General features: G+C 32.9%; 1 protein-coding gene across 1 annotated transcript in view; it reads left to right on the plus strand.

Annotated features, from left to right (window-relative positions):
- Window positions 1–22,284, plus strand: part of PCLO (piccolo presynaptic cytomatrix protein) — a 363,189-nt gene that overhangs the window by 234,746 nt on the left and 106,159 nt on the right. Inside the window, exons 9-11 of the mRNA XM_065938464.1 lie at window positions 64–200; window positions 6,416–6,506; window positions 18,649–18,774. Coding sequence (XP_065794536.1) covers window positions 64–200; window positions 6,416–6,506; window positions 18,649–18,774 — 354 coding nt within the window. The remainder of the gene's footprint in view (window positions 1–63; window positions 201–6,415; window positions 6,507–18,648; window positions 18,775–22,284) is intronic.

Raw genomic sequence — 22,284 nt, forward strand, 5'->3', positions numbered from 1 at the left:
ACTGCCCTCTGTCATCTGTATTAGTTGGAGTTGCAATGTTTGATATTTGCTTGGTCTCCAAAGCCTATCACCTCCGTCGTGAAGAAACAGATTGGTTTGACAAACCCAGGGAGTCTCGTTTGGACAATGGACATGGTCTAGATCGAAAACTACCAGAAAGATTGGTCCACTCTAGACCACTAAGTCAACACCAAGAGCAAGTAAGTGCTATATTGGGCAATGTCTTTTAGATTTCTCAAAAAAAAGACTCATTTCACTGTAGAATGGTCTCAGTTATCCCGAAATGCACAGGACTTTGATCAATCAAGTTCACAAATGATTTTTTTTTCAGTATCTTAAGATGGTAATTCCCTTACTTCATCAGCCATGACTGATTGACATTGAAGCATAGCTGTGATGCTTCTTACCAGGCAATTTAAGTGATTTTTTTCTTCTAACCGACAATTAAGCCGTATAGCATACCCAACGCTGCCATGCAAAGAAAATACATGAAACTCCTAAAAGGCTTACAGAATAGAGGGTAAAATAGACTTGGGTAATTTCAGGGCCTTCCATTAGAATATGCCCAGTTGTCAAGAAATAGCAAATAAGAAGATGACCAAACCAAGCAGCTGGGAACAGAGAAAGCTTCACCTGGGAGTAAGGGAACTGATGTTATATGGAAGTGTTTTACGTTCATTATTGGATTTTATATTCAGAACAACTTTCATAAAGTAGATTTTATTAGTTAATATCTATAGGTTAAAAAAAAACTTAGAGATACTATTAACTATTACATAAATATAATACTCATGATCTTATTCAGTTTAGAACAAAAGAAATGATGTTTAAATTGAACTTCACTAGATACTTGGGAGATTAACAGTTGAATAACCTAAGGGAGGTTCCTCTGGTAGGTCACATGGCCTTAAATCAGTTTCCTTAACAGATCAGGTATTTGTAGGTATCTGTATTCATTATGATCATTAAGATACTCACAAAAGAGATAGTTACTTATACCATGTACATTAACTCCTTTATCATCCTGTCTGATTAATGATTCATTGATTAAACTGACAACTATATTTCAAACAACAAAAAAGAACCATATGAATTTACTATAATTCAGTACTTGTCATGTTAAGGTATAAAAGAAAAAAAGACTTTTGCATGTAAAAATGCTGTCTAAAAGATAGGATCTATGGTCTTAGATTTGATTTTTTCCTAAGCAATTTCAGTTTTCATAGACAAATTTCTAACTGATAAAATATTTTCTCAATTTTATTTTGCTCTTCTAGACGTTCTCACACTTTATTGGAATCTGTTATCCTCTGTTTATTGTAAATATTCTAGATCTAGAATAGATCTAGAGAAGAAATGAGAAAATTTAAAAATTAGAATCTTTCTGAATGTGTCTAAAAATATTAGTTTATCTCTTATTTACAATTATAGTCAATTTGTCAACTGAAAATAACTTCCTTGAATTATTTTTTTTATTGTAGAAATCTCTCTGTAATGACTTACTTGTTGTGCCTTACTCATCTTGTTTGTTTCTCTGAAGTTTAGTATTTTCCACAAACCAAGATCAAGATAATGAAAATACAGATCCTTTCAAGGAATCCTGATAAGATGAAATATAAAAACTGAAGAGCTAAAAACATAATAACTTTCATACAGTTATTTCCCAACACTTCTGAGTATCCAGAGTAGTCTTGTCCACCTAATTAATCCAACTAATATTCTACAGGATATATTTTAAAATAATCAGTGTCCATCCCCCAAAATTATACTGTAGAATTCTGTCTTATTGTATGTAAATGAAACATAAATATTCCTAATGAGTTTTTGTTCATAATTATCTATTACTAACATCTACAGAATTTATTATTTGATTCACTGAAGACATAACACATTATATTTGAATTTATAAGTATAGAGCAATATAATGCCAAAATTAAGCAGAGAGGCTATAGTTGAGAATGATTTAATGAATTTCTCTTTGTTTAATAACATAGAAAATGTAAGACTCCTTGTAAATTTAATAATGTATATCTCATTACTGAAAGTTATTTTTACATTTGTATTTTGTTATCTATGCTGTGAAGTGAAAGTTGCTCAGTCATGTCCAACTTTTTGCGACCTGATGGACTATATGTTCCACGGAATTCTCCAGGCCAGAATACTGGAGTGGGTAACCTTTCCCTTCTCCAGGGGATCTTTCCAACCCAGCAATCAAACCCAGGTCTCCCGCATTGCAGGCAGATTCTTTACCAGAAAGCCACAAGGGAAGCCCAGGAATACTGGAATGGATAGACTATCCCTTCTACAAGGGATCTTCCCAACCCAGGAATTGAACCAGGGTCTCCTGCGTTGCAGGAGCATTCTTTACCAACTGAGCTCTCAGGGAAGCTCTTTTAACATATAAACAAAAAACTATGCAATACTCAAAACTTAAAATCATGTAGAGTTATAAATTAATTATAAAACAAACAGCCGTATAACCACCACACAAAGAAAGGGAGTGTTTTCTTCCCCTTGAAATCTATAAATGCCCTTTCCAAATTGCAATTTTCAACCTCTCTCAAACAAGTAGTGAGTATATTGACTTTTGTGTCAGTAATTTCTTTATTTTTCTTTATAAATTTCTCTATGTGAAAGCTACATAGGAGATGATGTTTTGATTATGTTTAAATGAAGTTCATGCTCTTTTGTGTTAATATTTATCTTCAAATACTCTCTTCCTATCAAAATTATATTTTGGTATAGAAAGAATGCAAAGTATCATTCTTGTTTTAGTCATTTATTTAGGGTAAGTGTTGTTTCTGCCAGATAAAAATAGAGACAAGGCCAGAGGGTAGGACTGATGTCAATTAATCACCCTGTTCCTCTCCCCAAGAGCAAGATTTCTGACATCATAGTCTTTGGCTAATTCTCCATTGACAGAACTATCACTTGTATGCTGTCCAGTAAAAGGATTCTTCTCTGTTTGCAAATATTTCAAAAGAAATTATGAATGCTCCCTTTCTTTGTGTGGTAGTTATATGGCTGTTTATTAGTTTATAATTCTGCATATTTTTCAGTTTTGAGTATTGCATAGTTTTTTTTTTTTGCTTATATGTCAGATAAAACATATAAACACTAATGTATCTGCTTTAAAAATTATTTAACGTAAAACATACATTAGAGAGCAGAATATATCTGACTTTAGACTCAAAATCATATGAATTATAAAGCCAAATCTGCAAATCTCTATGTGTTTCCTTTTGTATGTTTAACCTTCACACTATCCAGTAGAAATTCAACTCTGCTTTGTGAACTGAAGAGATCACCTGACCTCTTTCTTTTTTTTCCTCAGTCACTCCATCAATAAATAGAACTAATACCATTCACAGCATTGTTGCAAAGGTCAAAATTTCTCTACTAGTACAAAATTCGTTCATTCTGCACTAATGCCCGAGCCTTGTGCACTCCCCATGTGACTGCTATACTGAGGTACATTGGGCTCCTTTGAAAGAGTCACTCTGTCTTTATTCTGAGCTTTGGATGTCTTGTTTCCTCTTCCTGAACATTCTTCCTCCTCTTTTCTCTTGACTTAACGCTGTTCATCACTCAGGGCTCCATGTGCATACCTCATATTGCAAAAAGCCTTCTCTGACATTACCACCACTATCTCCCCATAAATGTTCCTACTTTGTGCTACAGTAGCACTCCATGTATTGTGTCTTGGGCTGTGAACTTTTAGAGAGCAAGCACTCCCTATACCATCCACCATGGTGTCTATTCTGTGCCTAACACAGGGCTTGATACTCCGTCTGCTATATCTAGCATACAAGGTATTTAAATAAGGGAAAGGATGAATGTCTGTATAAATAAAAGATATGTTAACACAAGAGTTATTGTTTCATAAATATAAAGGGCCAGTTCATGAACATAATTTCTTTTGAAATACTTGTAAGTTGGGTACATCTTTCCCTTTATCCTTTGCCTTTCACTTCTCATTTCTCAGCTATAAGTCCTCTTCAGACAACCTCTTTGCCTTCTTGCATTTCTTTTTCTTGGGGATGGATTTGGTCACCACCTCCTGTACTGTGTTATGAACCTCTGTCCATAATTCTTCAGGCACTCTGTCTACCAGATCTAATGCTCTGAATCTCTCTGTCACCTCTACTGTATGATCATAAGGGATTTGATTTAGGTCATATCTGAATGGTCTAATGGCTTTCCCTAATTTCTTCAATTTCAGTCTGAATTTTTCAATAAGCTCATGATCTGAACTACAGTCAGCTCCAGGTCTTATTTTTGCTGCCTGTATAGAACTTCTCCATCTTTGGCTGCAAAGAATATAATCAGTCTGATTTCGGTATTGACCATCTGGTGATGTCCATGTGTAGAGTCGTCTCTTGTGTTGTTGGAAGAGGGTGTTTGCTATGACCAGTGTGTTCTCTTGGCAAAACTCTGTTAGCCTTTGCCCTGCTTCATTCCGTACTCCAAGGCCAAACTTGCCTGCTACTCCAGGTATCTCTCGACTTCCTGCTTTTGCATCCCAATCCCCCATGATGAAAAGGAAATCTTTTTTGGGTGTTAGTTCTAGAAGTTCTTATAGGTCTTCACAGAACCATTTGACTTCAGCTTCTTCAGCATTAGTGGTTTGGGCATAGACTTGGATTACTGAGATGCTGAATGGTTTGCCTTAGAAACAAACCAAGATCATTCTATTGATTTTGAGATTGCACCATAATATACATAATGTTAATGAATTATCTATAGTAACAAAGCAAATTTGAGTTATATCTGATAGTTTTAAGATTTTCAGTTCACATAGTTTAAATGAAGATCTTTAATGCAGATAGAAGAGGAAGGAAGGAGAGGATGAGGGACAGCAGAAGAAGGAGAAAAGATGAAGGGAGGGAAAGTAAGGAGTCCAGGAGAGAAAGTAAAAGAGAGTGAGAAAAGTAAAAGAGAGTGAGACAGAAGAGGGGAGAGTAAGGAAGAAAAAAGGAAAATGCACACTCTTTTGTCATGAACATATACAAGATTCACAATGGTTTACAAAGCTATTGTTATTAATAGTATGAATTATCTAGATTGATTATATGGACCATGATATTTTTATAATCATGCAAATGATACTTTAGTTTTACTTTGCAGAATTCATATAAGATTTTTGGACTTGACAGGATTATGCTGTTGTCTGGGGAGAATATTTTGTTCATCAGAGGCCTGATTAAGCTTATTCTTTCCTAAAGAGAATAAAACCTTAAGGCTGGCATTGTTTGCTTTTTTCAGTGCATTTTTCTTTTAAAATCCAGAATTCTAGCCATTTTAAAGATGAATTTTCAGAGGCATATTAAAATAACATGAATATTCCAGGGAATTTTTCTTCACAAAAAGAACACCCTTTTAATTGTAAATTCTAGTTAATATTTTATCTTAGTAACCCCAAACACTACCTAAACACATTCTGAAGTGGGTAGTATTAAATGTCTCTTTACTAAACCTTGTTTTATCTAATTCCAGTCAAAAATTCTCCAGAAGTGATGGATACAAGATTTCATACTATTAAAATCCTATTAATATAGTTTTATAAAAATTTTTGTATTTCTGTCTTTCATTATTTCACAAATCTCTTTTGAAAGCCAAATTCCATAAAATACACAGCAGAAGTTTGCATTTGCTAATTTCATTTCAGAAATCTCATTTTTTCAGATGGAAACAGTGATAACACAGTCTACAGTATTCTCATATTCAAGTCTCAGTAACGAGAATTGAAATCACGGACTTGTAACAAAGGCGTTGAATGTTGTTTCTTCTAATTGAAGGGGTGTCAGAATTAAATGAGAAATAATGCCTTTGCATACAAAGAAGGCTTCAGAAAATATTAAAATGAGCAAAGATTTTATTTATTTATGCAGAATTAGTCTCGGCGTCAGGAGTAGCCTAAAACTTCTGACAAATGTGTTCAGCAGAAGCAAAATTCTACAATGATACCAACATAACATAACATGTGCATTCCTGATAGAGATGTAGAGTTGGAGGATCTTTGTCTTTTCTCCCTTTAAGCTTGATGGCTGAAAATTAAAAGTGCCTCTCTATTTCTAAGCTGTCCAAGAACAAAATCAGCAGAGGTCAATTTTCCATATACAGTCTCTGTGTATTACCATAGTAATAGATATCCTTATATGTTAACATGTGCTTATTGATTTTCCAAACCCAACAAATCAGTTTGCAAGAGAAACTGATTGTAAATGTGAAGACTATAATAAACTCAGAAAACAATAGTATCATTATGTAGTATTCAGTGCTTAAAAGTGTCATCATTTGAGAATCATCAGTTTTCATTGGTTGAATCACTGTAGTTTGAAAAAAGATAATTATATATATTGCCCTTTAAATGTCTTTAACATTGATTTTTCACCATATCATATGTATGTCTTAGATTATACAGATGGATGGGAAAACTGTGCACTACATCTTTCCACATGCAAGGATAAAAATAACAAGAGACTCTAAGGATCACACGGTTTCAGGTAAAAGAAATCAAATAATCTAGTTCTTTTTACTTTAATGTCAGGTTGAGATATGTATTTGAATTTGTTTAGGTGACATTAAATTTAAGAAAATGCATTTTTCTGTCAAAAACTATTGGAAAATTTCAAAAAATAATCAGGCTATGTATTTAAATATAAAAAAATAATGCTGTAATTATTAATATGATACATTACTAAATGGTTTATATTTAGATCATTCTATATCTTCATTTTTGATGTGCATAATAGTAAATGCTACATAATTATTGCACTGTTGAGTAATATGGTCATAGGACCATAAAACATTCTTACACAGAAACTAACTTAAATTTTACTAAGGAATAAATTCCCCTATACCTTATAAATTTGAACATTATCAGTTTTGCTCAGTTTTGTTTGTTTGTGTTCTTTAAATTAACCATATGACAGAAAATTTAAACTTGTTATTTTGAAAAAACTTTGGATCCTCAGAAAATAGAATGATCAGTTCTTTTGCCCACTCTTTACCCAGTTTCACTAATGTTAGCATCTAACCACAAAAAGTGATCAAAACCAGAAATCAGCATTAATATGATGGTATTAAAATATCTACAAACCTTATCCAAATTTTGAGTTTCCCCACTGACCCACTAATTTTTTTTCTGAGGATCTAATACAAATCTCAGATTGCATTTAGATTATTAAAATTTCTCTTTTTTATATCTGTGAGGTAGAAGTATAAATTTTATCAAAGTTAATAAATTTTCAAAGTATTAATATTACCTGTATTCTCACTCAAGTACATTTTCTGTGTTAAGTAGTTAATGTATATCAACAGAAACTATTGATCAGTACATATAAATATATGTCAGTGGTATATTTAACATAGCATATATGTTAGATGTTTATTTTTCTTTAAGGACTGATACAACAGAGGACAAAAAGTGGTATTTCTTCAGTGTACTTGCTGTTGTTCTTTGCAGATTTTAGACCCTACGGTTTTGGAACAGGTTTTGATTTGAGCAATTTTTTTCCTTTTATTTTCATAGAGAATGAATTGATTAGGAATGTAATGTTTTCCTTTTAAGATAGGATAATTTTTCTTCTGCCAGAGATAGATATTTCAAACTTTCATAGTTTTATTACATGCAAACTGTATTTTAAGCACTGATGAACATTCCAGGGGTGAGTCTTAAAATCCAGGGACTCTTTGTAGAAATAATTACTTGCTGCAAACTATTTCAGTTCCCTCCAGCTCATAAAGCAAAACAACATAATACTTTCTAGCAATGCCAAAATTATTTTTTTCAGCAAAAATCTTCAAACCATTTTTACTAAATCACCAGGACTCTATATCAATATGTTTTCTATTTGTATTAATATACTGTGTCAAAGTAATTATCCCTTCAACGTTATCATTTTTCTTTTGCAACTTATTTTAATGTTTTCTTTTGCTATGATTAGGGAAGAAGTTTGTTTTCTTTTACTGCAATTAGGAAAAAATTATAATTTTTATTTTAAAATATAAGAATAATAGAAATCAGAACTATTGATTTGTTATAATTATTCTAGTCTGAAAATTTGTTTCCTCTATATATAGATTTTGCAAAATGAGAAAAGAGGATTATAGTTTTGAATTATATACTAGTAATATATTATCTCTATGCATGTTCCTTCTTATTTTAATATTTGTCTAAAATAATAATAAAAATACTTGTTATATTTATCCTGCATTACTACTGAATGTATTTTCTTTGTATACCATAGTAGCCTGATCTCATTCTAAACTAAATATTTTAAAACAATTTGTATTGTCTTCAAATAAGTCTTAAGTACCTCAAAGGTATTTAAGTACATGTATATGGGCTGCCCTGGTAGCTCACATGGTTAAAGAATCTGCCTAAAATGCAGGAGACCCAGGTTCAATCCCCAGGTCAGGAAGATGCCCTGAAGAAGGGAATTGCTACCCACTCCAGTATTCTTGCCTAGAGAATTCAATGGACAGAGGTTCCTGGTGGGCTATAGTACGTGGGGTCGCAGAGTCTGACATGACTGAGCCACTAACAGTTTCACACACACAAAAATTTATATGCAAGACTAGAGTAAGGAATGGCAATTTTTTCCAAATAGTATCTAGCAGTTTGAAATTAGTGGCAGACAAACCCTGGCATAGAGCATTTACACTCCTAGCTAATCTCTGTTATTTGCTGGTCTACCAAAAGCTTAGTTTGAGTGACTAAATATTTGATGATCCTAAGATTTTACTGGTTTTCTAGCTATCATGTCATTTTTATGTTAATATTTTCATGAAAAAATTGAGTATATCTTTTAGAGATGCATACTCAAATATTTACAGATGAAGCAATGTCTTGTGTAGAGCTTGCTTCACAATTAGATGTGCAGAAAGTGGTGAAGAAATAGATGGAACAGAATTGACATAATTTGATTAATTTGAAGCTGAAAGATTAACTACACTGGGTTTTATTACAACCTTGTCACTACTTTTTTATATGTATGAAACTTTGGATAATAGAAAATAGTTATATTAAGTAGTTAGAACAGGAAAAAGGAGTCCAGAATGGTGGTGGCTAAAAGACAAGGAAAGGAAAAGCTCGTGAAAATAGAACAAAGGAAGATTCAAGGACCAGAGTGAGGACCTCAGGTAAAACAAACAGCACTCCTGGCTAGCCCAATTTACATAGGGCAGGCCCAGGGGGAAGAGAAAAAAACATATAAAAAGAGGAGACAAAATTGGGCTGGAGGCCTCTCTTCTTTTCGTGTCTTTTGGGTCGGCATACCCTCATGCCTCGAGGATGTATTTACTTTACTTTCTAAATAAAACTGAGCTGTAACACTGGTCCATCCAAGGGCTATAACACTGGTCCATCTGTCACTTCAAATTTTTGTTGTGACAAGACAGAACTGAGGAAATTACAAACTCCCCCAACAGCCCTCAGAAGGATCAGTGTTACAGCTCCATGTTACAGCTGTTTTATTTATAAAGTAAAGGAAAACACATCCTCGAGGTGTGAGGGCATGGCAACCCAAAAGACTCAAGAGAAGACAGTCCCCTGGCTCAATTTTGGCTCCTCTTTTTACTTGTTTTTTCCTCCTCTCCCGGGTCTGACCTATGCAAATTGGACTAGCCAGGAGCGATGTTTGTTTTACCTGGGGTCCTCACTCTGGTCTTCAGACCTTCCTTTGTTCTATTTTTGCAGACTTTTCCTTTCCTTGTCTTTTAGCCACCAGCAATCAGGACTCCTTTTTCCTGTTCTAACTACCTAACAATTAAATTCCTGTTTGTCTGTCATGTTTAGAGAAAGACAGCAGTGCCCAGTGGCTTCATCAATAGGGAAAAGACTATCTAAGCTAATAATTTAACTGCCTTTGTAAAACAAGATGAGGATATAATCAAGGAAGGAGAAAAGAGTAACATGTAATATTTCTGCTCTCTCAAACAAAGGGGAAAATGTCATTAGCAAACTTTGATTTTCATTATAGAAGCTCATTGAAAGGAGAATTAAAATATATCTTTTATAATATTTTAATAGACCATTCTGTGTCTAGCCTTAAATTATTTTATAAGAATTATATGAAACATGGACTTCACAGAAAAAAATATATTTCTATTGATACTTATTGAAAGCAAAATAATTTCATAATATTAATAGCAGACAGAAATAGAAAATATTTTTTTTTCAATTCTTTCTACTGTATGGCTGTCAGAGTGTTAAGCCAAGAACCCTCATGGTTCTCAAGATTGTTTCTGAGGGTTTTCAAGGTCAAAATTATTTTCATAGCAATGCTGAAGGTAACATTTACCTTTTGCACTCTCATTTTTCTGTGAATATACAGTAGAGTTTTTCAGAGATTACATGATGTATGACATCTCAACAGATTGTATATAGAGCAGATAAGAGAATTCAGCTGTCTTCTATTTAATTCAATATCAAATATTTTTGCTGTAATGTAAAACAATGCCACCTTTCTCATAAATGTTTTGTTTTTAAAATAGATTTTTTAAAAAATGACTTATGTTAACATGGAATGAGTTTATTAATACTTTAAATTCATTAATAAATAAATTATCAGTTTTAATCTATAGTATAGAAAATACACAAAATTATAACCCACATAAATGAAAGCTCTTTGAGGTCCTCAATAATGTTAAAAATATAAATGGCTCCTTGAAACCAAAATGTTTGTGAAATACTTCTCTAAGAATCTTTATAGAGTAAGTGAAAAAAATTCTAACCTTTTTTTTCTTCCTATACAAAAACTTATTCAAATAAATTATATTTTATAACTGCTTTTAAGCTTATATTGAATACATTTTAAATTTTTATTCATTAATACTTATTCATAGAACACCTATAGTGTGATTTACATTGCTGGGTTGCTAGAATGAATCCAGCAAAGACTTTGATCTACAGGTTATTCACACTTTAATAGGAGAATCTGAAATGTGAATAATTGCTATAGTAAAACTTAAGGAACAACTGAGACAAAGTCAGGGAATTTATAAAACTTTATTGTTCGTAGACATCTGTATATATGTATAGGTGTGTGCACACATACACATGTGTACCATTATTTATACTATTTTATGATGTTTGCAGAGAGAAATACATGCATACTGTCTTCTGTTAAGTGGTCAATAAGTTTAAGCAAATAGATCATTTAATTTTGACTGGAAGCTTCAAAAATATACTTATAGGTGCTGGTCAACAACTGTACAATGGTTCTGAAAACCTTTAGTCACCCAACACAAAGCAGTGAAATGGAGAAAATAGGGCATGAGTTTTAGAATCAGAAAGTCCTGAATTGGAGTTCAGTTCTATCACTTATTTAAATTTTGAGAATGAGTACACTCATCCTTAAAATAAAATCAGCTCTCTATATCTCACATAAAGCCCAATTGCAAGTGAACCTGACGCAAAATCTTATCCTTAGTGTACAATCAAAAGAATGTTATTTTCTCTTAGAAATTATCAGAAAAAAAGATAAAATGTAATACTCAGGAAGTGAGTATCTTTCTTTTTTATTTAGAGCTCCATCTTAACATCTTCAGAAACAGCTGTTCAAAACAAGTCAGAGAAATTCTTCTGGATTTAAAAAAGATATTTGCTTATGTTAAAGTTCCATACTGGACTAGCTCCACTGCAAGGTTAGAACGATGGATTAGAAAGTGTAATAGTGAAGAGCATTAAGAATGGTTAGTTTCAAAAGATAGCAGTGTCTTCGCTGGATATAGTGGCTCATTTTCTGTACCTCTTTATTCCACCATCTTCATTAACTTTTAGAAACAAGAGAAAAATGTAACAGATCTCACTAGATCTGAATTGGTAGGTATACCAAAGGTGAATAGCCCTTTTAAAATTATTATTTTAACAACTTTATTGTGATGTAACATATCATAAATGTGCATGTTATAAATGACTTTTATGAATTTGTGGAGTTGTGTGACTACATGACAATCTTGTTTTGGAACATTTCAAACACTACAAAAAGTTCCCTTGAGTCTGATAGCAATTGCCACTTCCAGCATTCCTCTCCCAGCCACAGGCAGGAAGTTTACTTTCTGTCTCTGAGACTACCCTTTTTGGGTTCTTCATGTAAATTAAATTATATGGTTTCAGTTTTGATGTCTGACTCCTTTCAATTACCAGTACTTTTTAGGTTTATCTATGCTGTAGCGTGTATCAGATGTTTGTTCTATTTATTGTTAAGAAGTACTTCATTGTTTGAATTCTCTATACTTATCTATCCATTGGATTTTTCGTGGTTTCACTTAAAATTTGCACACAAGTTTTACTTTGGACATACGATATTTTTGTATGATGTCCTAGAAATGGAGTTGCTCAGTTACATGGTGAGTTTCTTTTTAACTGTTTAAAAGTTGCCAGATAGGTTTTCCAAAATTAAGTTACCATATTCCATTCTTACCAGCAATGTCTAAGGATTCTACTTTCTGCATGAGTTTGCCAGCACTTCGTAATGTCTGTCTTTTGGAGAGAGTGTGGATGATAGTGTGTTGTTTTAACTTGAATTTTCCTAATGACCTATGATGAGAGTGAAAGTGACAGTTGCTCAGTTGTGTCCAATAGTCCAGGGAATTCTCCAACCAGAATACTGGAGTGGGCAGGCAGCCTTTCCCTTCTCCAGGGGAGCTTCCCAACCCAGGAATCAAACCAGGTTCTCCTTCATTGCAGGCGGATTCTTTACCAACTGAACTATGAGCATATTTTTAGGTGGTTAAAGTCAATGCATACATATTCTTTGGTAAAATATTTATTAAGAATTTTTTCCCATTATTCCTTTGAGTTCTTTGTCTTTATATAGAGTTGTAAAGTTCTTTATATATTTTGAATGGGTCTCTTATAAGTTACATGGAGTGCATCTATTTCCTTCTAGTTTTTGTCTTGTCTTTTTATTTCTTAAAGGTGTATTTTAAAGAAAAACTTTACATTTTAATAGAATTCAATTTACTATTATTTTTAGTTTGTGAACCATGCTGCTAATAGTGTATTAAGAACTATTCTGAGGTCAAAAAGGTTTTCTTCGAGAGGTTTTATACCAGAAAATTTCTCTTATGTTTATATACTTTAAACATTCAGGTCAGTTACCTATTTTGTACCTATTTGTGTGTATGGTATGATGCTGGCATCCAAGTTCATTTTATTGAACCACTAATGAATATTTAATTGTACAAGGACCTTTTGTTAAAGAAACAAATCTCCCATTGAATTGCCTTGGTATCTTTATCAAAAATCAAGCTACCATTAATACAAGAATTTATTTCTGGAATCTCAATTCTGTTCTGTTTGATTATATGCCTAACTGTTACACTGTTTTGCTTACTCTGTAGCTTCATATCAAGTTTTGATATCTAATAATGTAATTTCTCCAACTTTTTTTTTCATTGTTTTGGCTACTCTAGATTCTTTTAATTTCCATATTTTTTAGTATCTACTTACTGGGATTATGATAGGGGTCACATTGAAACTAAAGATCAATTTGAAAATAATTGCTATCTTACCAACATTGAATCTTCTAATTCATGTATGTGTAATATCTCTTCCTTTACTGAGCTATCCTTTAATTTTTCAGTACAGTTTTATAGTTTCCAGTGCAAAACTAGAATTTCTTTGTTTAATGTCATCCTAATTATTCTGTTCTTCTCAGAAGAATTGAGAGTGGAATTTTTTTAACAGCTTTATTAGATATAATTTCCATCTTATGAGTTTCACTCATGCTGAGTGTAAGATTCAATGATTTTTTTTGCCTTTTTTTAAGCTTTTTATTTTATATTGTAGTATAGCCAATTAACAATGTAGTGATAGTTTCAGGTGGACAGCAAAAGGACTCGGTCATACATACACAGGTATCCAAGAATGGAATTGCTTTCTTAATTTCAATTTGGGATTATTCACTGCCATTTTATAAAAATGCATTTGATTTTTGTACACTAACCTTTTAGTTTATAGTCTTACTAGTGTTTTTAGTTCTAATAGGTTTTTTGGTGGAATCCTTAGGGTTTTCTACAAGCAAGATTATGTTGTCTACAAATAAAGACAGTTTTACTTCTTCCATTCCAATAGGAATAAGTTTGTATAAATTTCTTGTCCTTATTGCACTTTCTGAAACTTGTGGTACAATACTGAGCAGAGTAGTGAGAGGAGACATCCCTGCTTTGTTCCTGAAGAACATCAGTGACTAGTTGTGACAGTAATGCAAGGATTCTACCCTAAGCCTATTATAAAATCCCTTCATCTCTTCCCCTCTAAAACTCATTGGAAAGATTTTTATTGGCCTAAAATTTTAGAAAGATGAGCAGAAGTATTTAAGAACAGCTTTTAAAGCAAACAGTATCTGATCAGACTTTGCACTTTCTTCTCTTCACCAATGGAACTCTCAAATCCTGGCAATATGAAGAGATATTGAATTAATTATGTTTTCATATTTGAAAGAGGATAAAGAGTTTACATGCATGCATACATATGTATACGTACTCAGAAAATAAACCCTCATACTCACTCTGGTTTATATTTCAATAATTTTTTAATGGAAATGGTTACATTTGTGACAATAACCTTATTTACATAGGTTAGTGTTAGGGTCATTATATTGTACCAATATGCAACCAAAGAAATTATGCATGTAAAATCCTAAGAATGAAAATTAAAATCTCAGATAAGTTTGAAAGATATGAACATAGTTACATGTTCATGTACAGTTGTTCACTGTACACTTGCATATTTTTCCTTTGCTTCTAAAATATTTTGAAAGTATAACCAATTCCACCAAATACAGATACCATTCTTCTTTTTCTTTCTTACTAATGAGTGTTTACAATGAAAACCCACAAATTTAAAGTAGAGGTTATTTAGATAGATAGTTACATTCAAACTCTAGATGGAACCTTCTAGATGGTAATAATAGTTCTATAAGTATCTTGTTTAGTATTTCTTGAAGATATCATATTATAATCAGCAGATTAGTTTAGAAAAATGCCCCCATGTTCCATGGAATATATTCCATAGTCAGTAAAAATACTGGAACAAAAATTTAGCTAACTTTTATAACTGTTAAATTTGCTTGAAAATTTTTCCAAATAATATAGGATTACAGAAAGTAGAATTAAAATAAGCAAATCTTTTCACTTTCCCACTGTAAAAGTAAATAGTTCATGTTGAATGAAAACTGAACCTCAACCTAGATATGAGGCAGACATGCAAAAAGCCTGTGTAACAATTCTACTTCCAAGAATTTGCAAGATATTTGAAGAAGTAGAGCTAATCCACAGCAAACATTGAATACATGAAATTGTCTACTAAAAGTTAAAATAAGTCACAAACCATGGGTACGTGTATATACACATACAATTTTTGTCCTGCATATCTTCATTTGTTCAAAGAATTTATTAATGGGAGACAGAGAATATATCTTTCACCATTTTCTCATGAAGATTTTCATATCTCTTTCCTCTTTAGAAATCTAAAAAGCAAACCTCCCATCTAGTCTTCTAAATATATGTATCATTTTCAACTCTCTTCTTTGTATGTGTATGTGAAATGAGTATGTATGTGTCGTGTATATATAGATAGCTGGCTGGCTGGATGGATGAATAGATAGATAGATCCTCAGTAAATTATGGTAGTAGTGCAAACTATAAGATAAAAATGAAAACTGTCATAATCTGACAATTTATACTCTCTTTCTTTCCTTTCTTCTCTATACCCAGGTACACACCCAGTAAATGTTAGGAGTATATTCTAAAGTAGTTTACATACGTATTTTGTATATAGGGATAAATTACCTAACAAAAACATTTTCCTGTTACATCAAAAGTTCTTCATAAGCATAAGTGTAATTAATTTTATTATGTTTGTAGATATTTAATCATCTATATCCACCATTCGTCAGTTGCTAAACAGTATTTACTGTTGGTACTAGCTCCTCATTCACATCATCACTTTTTCTGACATCTGTCAAGATAAATATTGCTTGTAGAAATGTGTTCCTGCCATTAAGTGACATTATAGGCTGTGCTTTTTACTGGGGATGGATGAACACATTTTTCTGTTTTTCTTAATAAATTAAAATTAAAGGAATTAATGATTGATTCTGTAAGGAAAGGGTAAAGACATTCAAGATGTTTAACCTACAGGTTAAGGAGGGTAATTTGGTGATGTTAATATTAAATATAAGGATATATTTAGATATATATATATATATATATAGTATTTGATTTTGTCTTGAAAAATGGATAATAAGAAATGAGATTCAATTAAAAGAGAAAAGACTTCTAGAATATTTTCTAAAATTATCTTCTAGAATATTTTTTTGACAATTAGAGTGATGAGCAAAGAACAAGAATGTGGGACTCAGGAAGAAAAGTGCGCTCTAATCTTGGTTGTTTTACTTGCTAGCCAACCTAGCCAAGTTTCTAACCTCCCGTAGTCTCAGCTGCTTTGTCCTAAAATGGGATGGACAATGCCTAACATGAAAAGTCATAGAGATGATTTAAAAATGCAAAGTAGGAGAAACTCTAGAAGTGTTACTTGTGCCATGAGCACTTTACTATACCCTACTTTGCTCTGCTATCATCTAGCATAAATGTTGATATAAAACTTGGTCTTGAAAATATGCCTTTACACTAAAGAAATCTCATCAATCATCTTTTGGGATCCCAGATTGACCATGTCTTAAAATTGATATGGATATATTGACCACATTAGAAATTCAGTATATGTATCTGTTCTATGAAATATTTAATAAGTGATGAATTGCAACTTGTGAGTGATTCAACCATGAAAAATAAAGTCAAATCTTAAATTAAGAATCTATTTTTATTTTTTCTGGACAAATCCCATGGGAAAATCCTTTAAATATGACCAGCTATTTTTAAATTCTCATTTTGTAATTTCTAAAATGGCTCAACACTATATATATACACATATATATAAAATAATTGCATAAATAGTGGCTAATAACTTTTCTTCATCTTCTACTCTTTATTAATATCTATCTAATGTCTTATTGTAGAATCAGTCCTGGTGAATCTTTAAATGCTAATATCTAAGAAATCAACTTTAGTTGAGACTGAAAGTCATATATAATACATGCTCTATGTCATATAGTAAATCCTAGCCTTCACTGATCCAGTTATGTTCAGTTTGGATCATCAATTAATCTCTAAGAACAGGAACACTGAGCTAAGAAACTTGTGACAGAAAAGCTCCACAAGTGGGGCCACAGAGAGCTAGTATCTTATTTAACTCTGACCCTTGGCGACCCTTGGCCACCCTTTGTAAAAACATGCAGTTAATTTGTTTTGTTTTTGTTTGGAGGCTAAATCTTCAGAACACTTGCTCTGGTGTAAAAGCAGGTCTCGGGATGAGAGTAGGGAGTGGGGATACTAGAGGAAAAGAGGGAGAATGGAGGAGGGAAACAAGGAAGGAAGGATGAAAGGGAGGAAGGAGGAAGGAAGAAAAGGAAAGAGTAAATTCATTTGGAAGTATCATGTCACCTGAAAATAACCAGTATTTTACCAAAGTACACCCCTACTAGATAAATGAAGAAGCAGTCCATAATTCAGCTACTGCTTGTTGAGTGTTTGAATTGTGTTGATGCTAACTAGAGGGATTATTTTTGAGGAGTGAAGTAGGAAAGGAACAGGATTTGGAAGAGACCTGGCTTTTAATTTTAGAGATTTTGAAAGAGTTGGAAATGGTACTTCAATCACTGAATGAAATGTTTAATTAATTGTGTCTTCAGTAGACGAGAATTCTGCTTTCATTTAGTGCTTTCATTTTAAAATCTTCTTGGCATTTGTAACAAAAATATATATGGAGCTGTATACACTAGCTGTTTTTTAGCTTACTCTTTTAAAAAATATACTTAAAATGTCAACAGTTTATGTGATTCAATTAGATCTCTCATAATAATCATCACTTCTCGGCCTTTGGCTAAGATCAAGTATAGTGTGTAGATTTCTCATAGTGATCATTCTTCATCTTTCACCTGCATGGCTAATTATAGAAAAATCTGCTCTGTGGAATAAGGAACAGTTTACCAAGTTGCTCATCAGTAAAGAATGCTTTTATTATCCCTGTATTAAGTGCCATATTAATGCACAAAAAATGTTAGTTAGTTTATGAATTAAGGCTGAAATGTGAATAATAATTCATAAGTTATGATCATGTTTTCACTTTATCAGTTGTAGTCATTTATGTCTTCTCAATTTATGATAGCCATTACTTCCTTTTTGTAAGTTAAGTGCTCGTCAATTTCATAAATGAAATTTTCGCGCTGAAATTATTTATACTGGGAACATCTTCATATAAAATTCTTGCAACATATATGATCAAAATGGACAAAACTTTATTATATTATTAAATATGGCTGAAATAAAAAATAAAAATGATTTGTTAATGTCAGATTAATCATTATAGATCCTACCAAGATCTCAGATAATTCTCTTCCCTATCAACTACTATGAAATTGTAATATTGTTCTTTTGTTATCAGTGTCCAGTTCCAGCATTCATTTGGGGTTAACTTCTACATATCAGAACCCATTTTTCTTGCACCTTATCACATGTGATAACTGTTGTCCTTTCTTAACTTATTGCTAATAATTTGCTAACTTTTTAATGCAGGTAATGGATTAGGAATTAGAATTGTGGGTGGTAAAGAAATCCCTGGACATAGCGGAGAAATTGGAGCCTATATTGCCAAGATTCTTCCTGGGGGAAGTGCCGAACAGACAGGGAAACTTGTGGAAGGTAAGAATAAGGATTTCAGATTAAATTAAAATGAATGTGCTCATATTAAACATTTCTTAATTTGATCTGAAAATTTTCTCTTCTTTTACTATCTAGGAAAACCTCTCCTTGTGGTTAAAGGTGACGTTGTGGTATAGTAAAGGAAGATATGTCCACCATTGTATTCATTTTATTTTCAATTGCATTGTCCTTTTGGCATTTGCATTGCTGAGGGAGCATCTTGTTTAAGAAACAGTAATTAGTCAAGATTTTTTTACTGACTGGGGCAATATTATACTTTTAAAAAGTACTTCGATTAAAGGAACTAGTGATTCATAAACACCAAGAAAAATCATATTGAAATCAGTGCCATAAAAACATCAGATGATTTGATAGCTGCTAAAGTCAGGTCAACAAACTGTGGATGACCCACAGGCCAAATCCATCTGCTGCTTGTTTCTGTAAGAATCGTTTTATTGGAACATGGCCAGGATTGTTAATTTACATGTTGAACATGAGTATTTCCCACTGCACAAACAGTACTGCATTCACAACAAGCTATATGATTTGCAAAGCCTAAATATATTCTCTCTGATCCTTTAGAGAAAAAATAATTGTCAAATCCTATGATAGGTACTATTCTATTCAACTTATTACATCATAAGTATTAAAATAATGAACTTTACAAGAATATAGCGTGCCATTCAATTTCAGTAAAATGTTACCTTGCTTCTCAAGATGATGTGGTCATTTACATTTTCAAAAAGCCAACATAGAGATAGCTTACAAGATTTCAGTGATATTATTTGTCATGAATATTTTTATCAAAAAGCAAATTTTATTGTAAATCATTTTTTGTTTTTATCCTAAATTAGATGCTTATTTAGGAAGTGTTTTGCTGTCACTTCATAGTTGAATGTTGCGTGCTATTGTTTAAAGCTTAATCATGTTAAAATTATTCACTGCCATGGTCTTAAATATATTGGAACCTACCAAAAAGTCCCTGGATATTTTGACAGACTTGAGTCAGTATTTATTTATCACAGTGTTCTGCTGAAACCAGCTTGACTAACTCACTGTGAGAAGCTTTGCACATCTCTTCCTAGCTTCACTTTGAGTGTCATCATTCTGATAGCTTAAATAGGCCATGGTAAGATTATTTAAACATGAAAATAGACAAAAATGCTATAAATCAGACCTTTTTGTTCATTTAGTTGCTTGTTGACTTTTAGAAAGCTAGTTTACCAGGATATTGCCAAATATATAGCTGAAAGCATATTATTAAAAAATATTCTAATTATATTCATACAACAGGAAAAACTGGGAGGGCTAGCTAAATGAAAGAGAAGACTATATGAATCAAAACATAACCATTGTGAACAAACACTGGATCTGTATGAATTTTCAATGACTATAATCCTATCATGCCTAATACTACTCTCTTGGTATTACAGTCTAGGTAAGATACAAAGATTGAGGCCCATTTGTAAGTATGGGCATTATATGTTTACTTTCAGATAGCATACTTCAGAAATAAATGAATGTGCTGTTTTTCTTTTAGAATAAAATTTGCAACTTAGTAACTTTGCCTAATATAGTTTGACAAAAATACTTGAATAATTTAAAAATAAAATTTCATAACCTTCTCTATCTTTACAACATGAAAATCACCAACTGCTACAAATCAGGATGATTTTTTAAGTACAGTTTCAATGAAGCACTCTGTGATGAAGTGATTCTCTTTGTATTTGGTAGCTTATGTGTGTATTTTTAAATTCATGCACCTAAATTAAAAATAGATGTAATGCAAACTCATTCAAGAAAGAAAACTGAAATGAACCTAAAATTACATTTGTGATTTTACAACTCAGAGACTGCCATTAAAGTCCTCATCTTTTTTTGGAACTGAGTGTTTTGCAGTTTGTTTCATTGGTTTAAGTGGGAACTCATTAAAAGCTATGTGCATATGACTTGGGATTCCCTGCTGCTGCTGCTTCTAAGTCACTTCAGTCGTGTCCAACTCTGTGCGACCCCATAGACGGCAGCCCACCAGGCTCCCCCGTCCCTGGGATTCTCCAGGCAAGAACATTGAAGTGGGTTGCCATTTCCTTCTCCAATGCATGAAAGTGAAAAGTGAAAGGGAAGTCGCTCAGTCGTGTCTGACTCTTCACGACCCCATGGACTGCAGCCTACCAGGCTCTTCTGCCCAAGGGATTTTCCAGGCAAGAGGACTGGAGTGGGGTGCCATTGCCTTCTCTGTGGGATTCCCTAGTGGCTCAGAAAAGAATCTGCCTGCAAGGCAAGAGACCCAGGTTTGATCCCTGGGTCCGGAAGATCCCCTGTCACTTAAGATTTTACTTTTATTAATTGTATTATTTGTTAATTCTCCCAAAGTTTTGCCAAGGTTCCAAGCCAGGCCTTTCTAAGTATAAATCCTCTGACTAGAGTTCAGTGTTTGCATAACTCATAGCCATAATTTGCTACTTATGACTTCCAAATTTACTTTATTTTCTCATAAAACATAAATCTTTAATACAGTTCTTGGTAGCATTTCTATTAGATTCATGGATTGGCCAAAAAGTTTGTTTTTCCATTAAATGTTACGGGAAAACAAATGAACTTTCTGGCCAACCTAATATCTTAACTGTCAAAACAGATCCTGTATTTGAAACATTAAATATTTTGAGGAATGATTTTGACATGTGAAGGGCTTCCCTGGTGGCTCAGATGGTAAAGAATCTGCCTGCAATGCAGGAGAGCTGGCTTCAGTCCCTGGGTGGGGAAGATCCCTTGGAGAAGGGAATGGCTACCCACTCCAGTATTCTTAGCTGGAGAATCCCATGGACAGAGGAGCCTGGTGGGCTATAGTCTATGGGGTCACAAAGAGTCTGACATGACTGAGTGACTAACACTTTCACTTCTGACATAGGATAAATCATTTACTTTCTCCTATCCATAAAGCTAAACCTGTGTTCTATGCTACCAGGCTAAAATGATAAAGATTCATTGTTTTTTTTTAAGTCTACAAATGAACTGACTAGAAGGCTATAAGTCCAAGTTAGTATCTAAACCTTACTTTGTTGAGACCAGTATATTTTCTGACTTTATTATATGTGCAGGTGCTCGGTCCTGTCTGATTCTTTATGACCCCATGGACTGCAGCCCACCAGCCTCCTCTGTTCTTGAGACTTCCCAGGCAAGAATACTAGAGTGGGTTGGCATTTCTGTCTCCAAGGAATCTTTCCAATCCAGGGATTGAACCTGCATCTTGTGCATCTTCTGCATTGGCAGGCAAATTCTTTACTACCAGCACCACCTGGGATGCCTCTATATATTTTTTTATCTACAATTATGTTTCATTCATACGTGATATCCTTAGAGAACTGAGCCTCAACCTGGAATAGATGATCAAAAAATTTCAGAGCAGTAGATTCATTGAAACACTACTCTGATTTTTATGCCTGATGTGAAATATTATAATAATATCAATTCTGTATCACTGGAGTTTTGGATTTTTTTTAATTTTTAAAA

This window comes from Muntiacus reevesi, chromosome 6 (genome assembly GCF_963930625.1).
Source record: "Muntiacus reevesi chromosome 6, mMunRee1.1, whole genome shotgun sequence".
Taxonomy (NCBI): domain Eukaryota; kingdom Metazoa; phylum Chordata; class Mammalia; order Artiodactyla; family Cervidae; genus Muntiacus; species Muntiacus reevesi.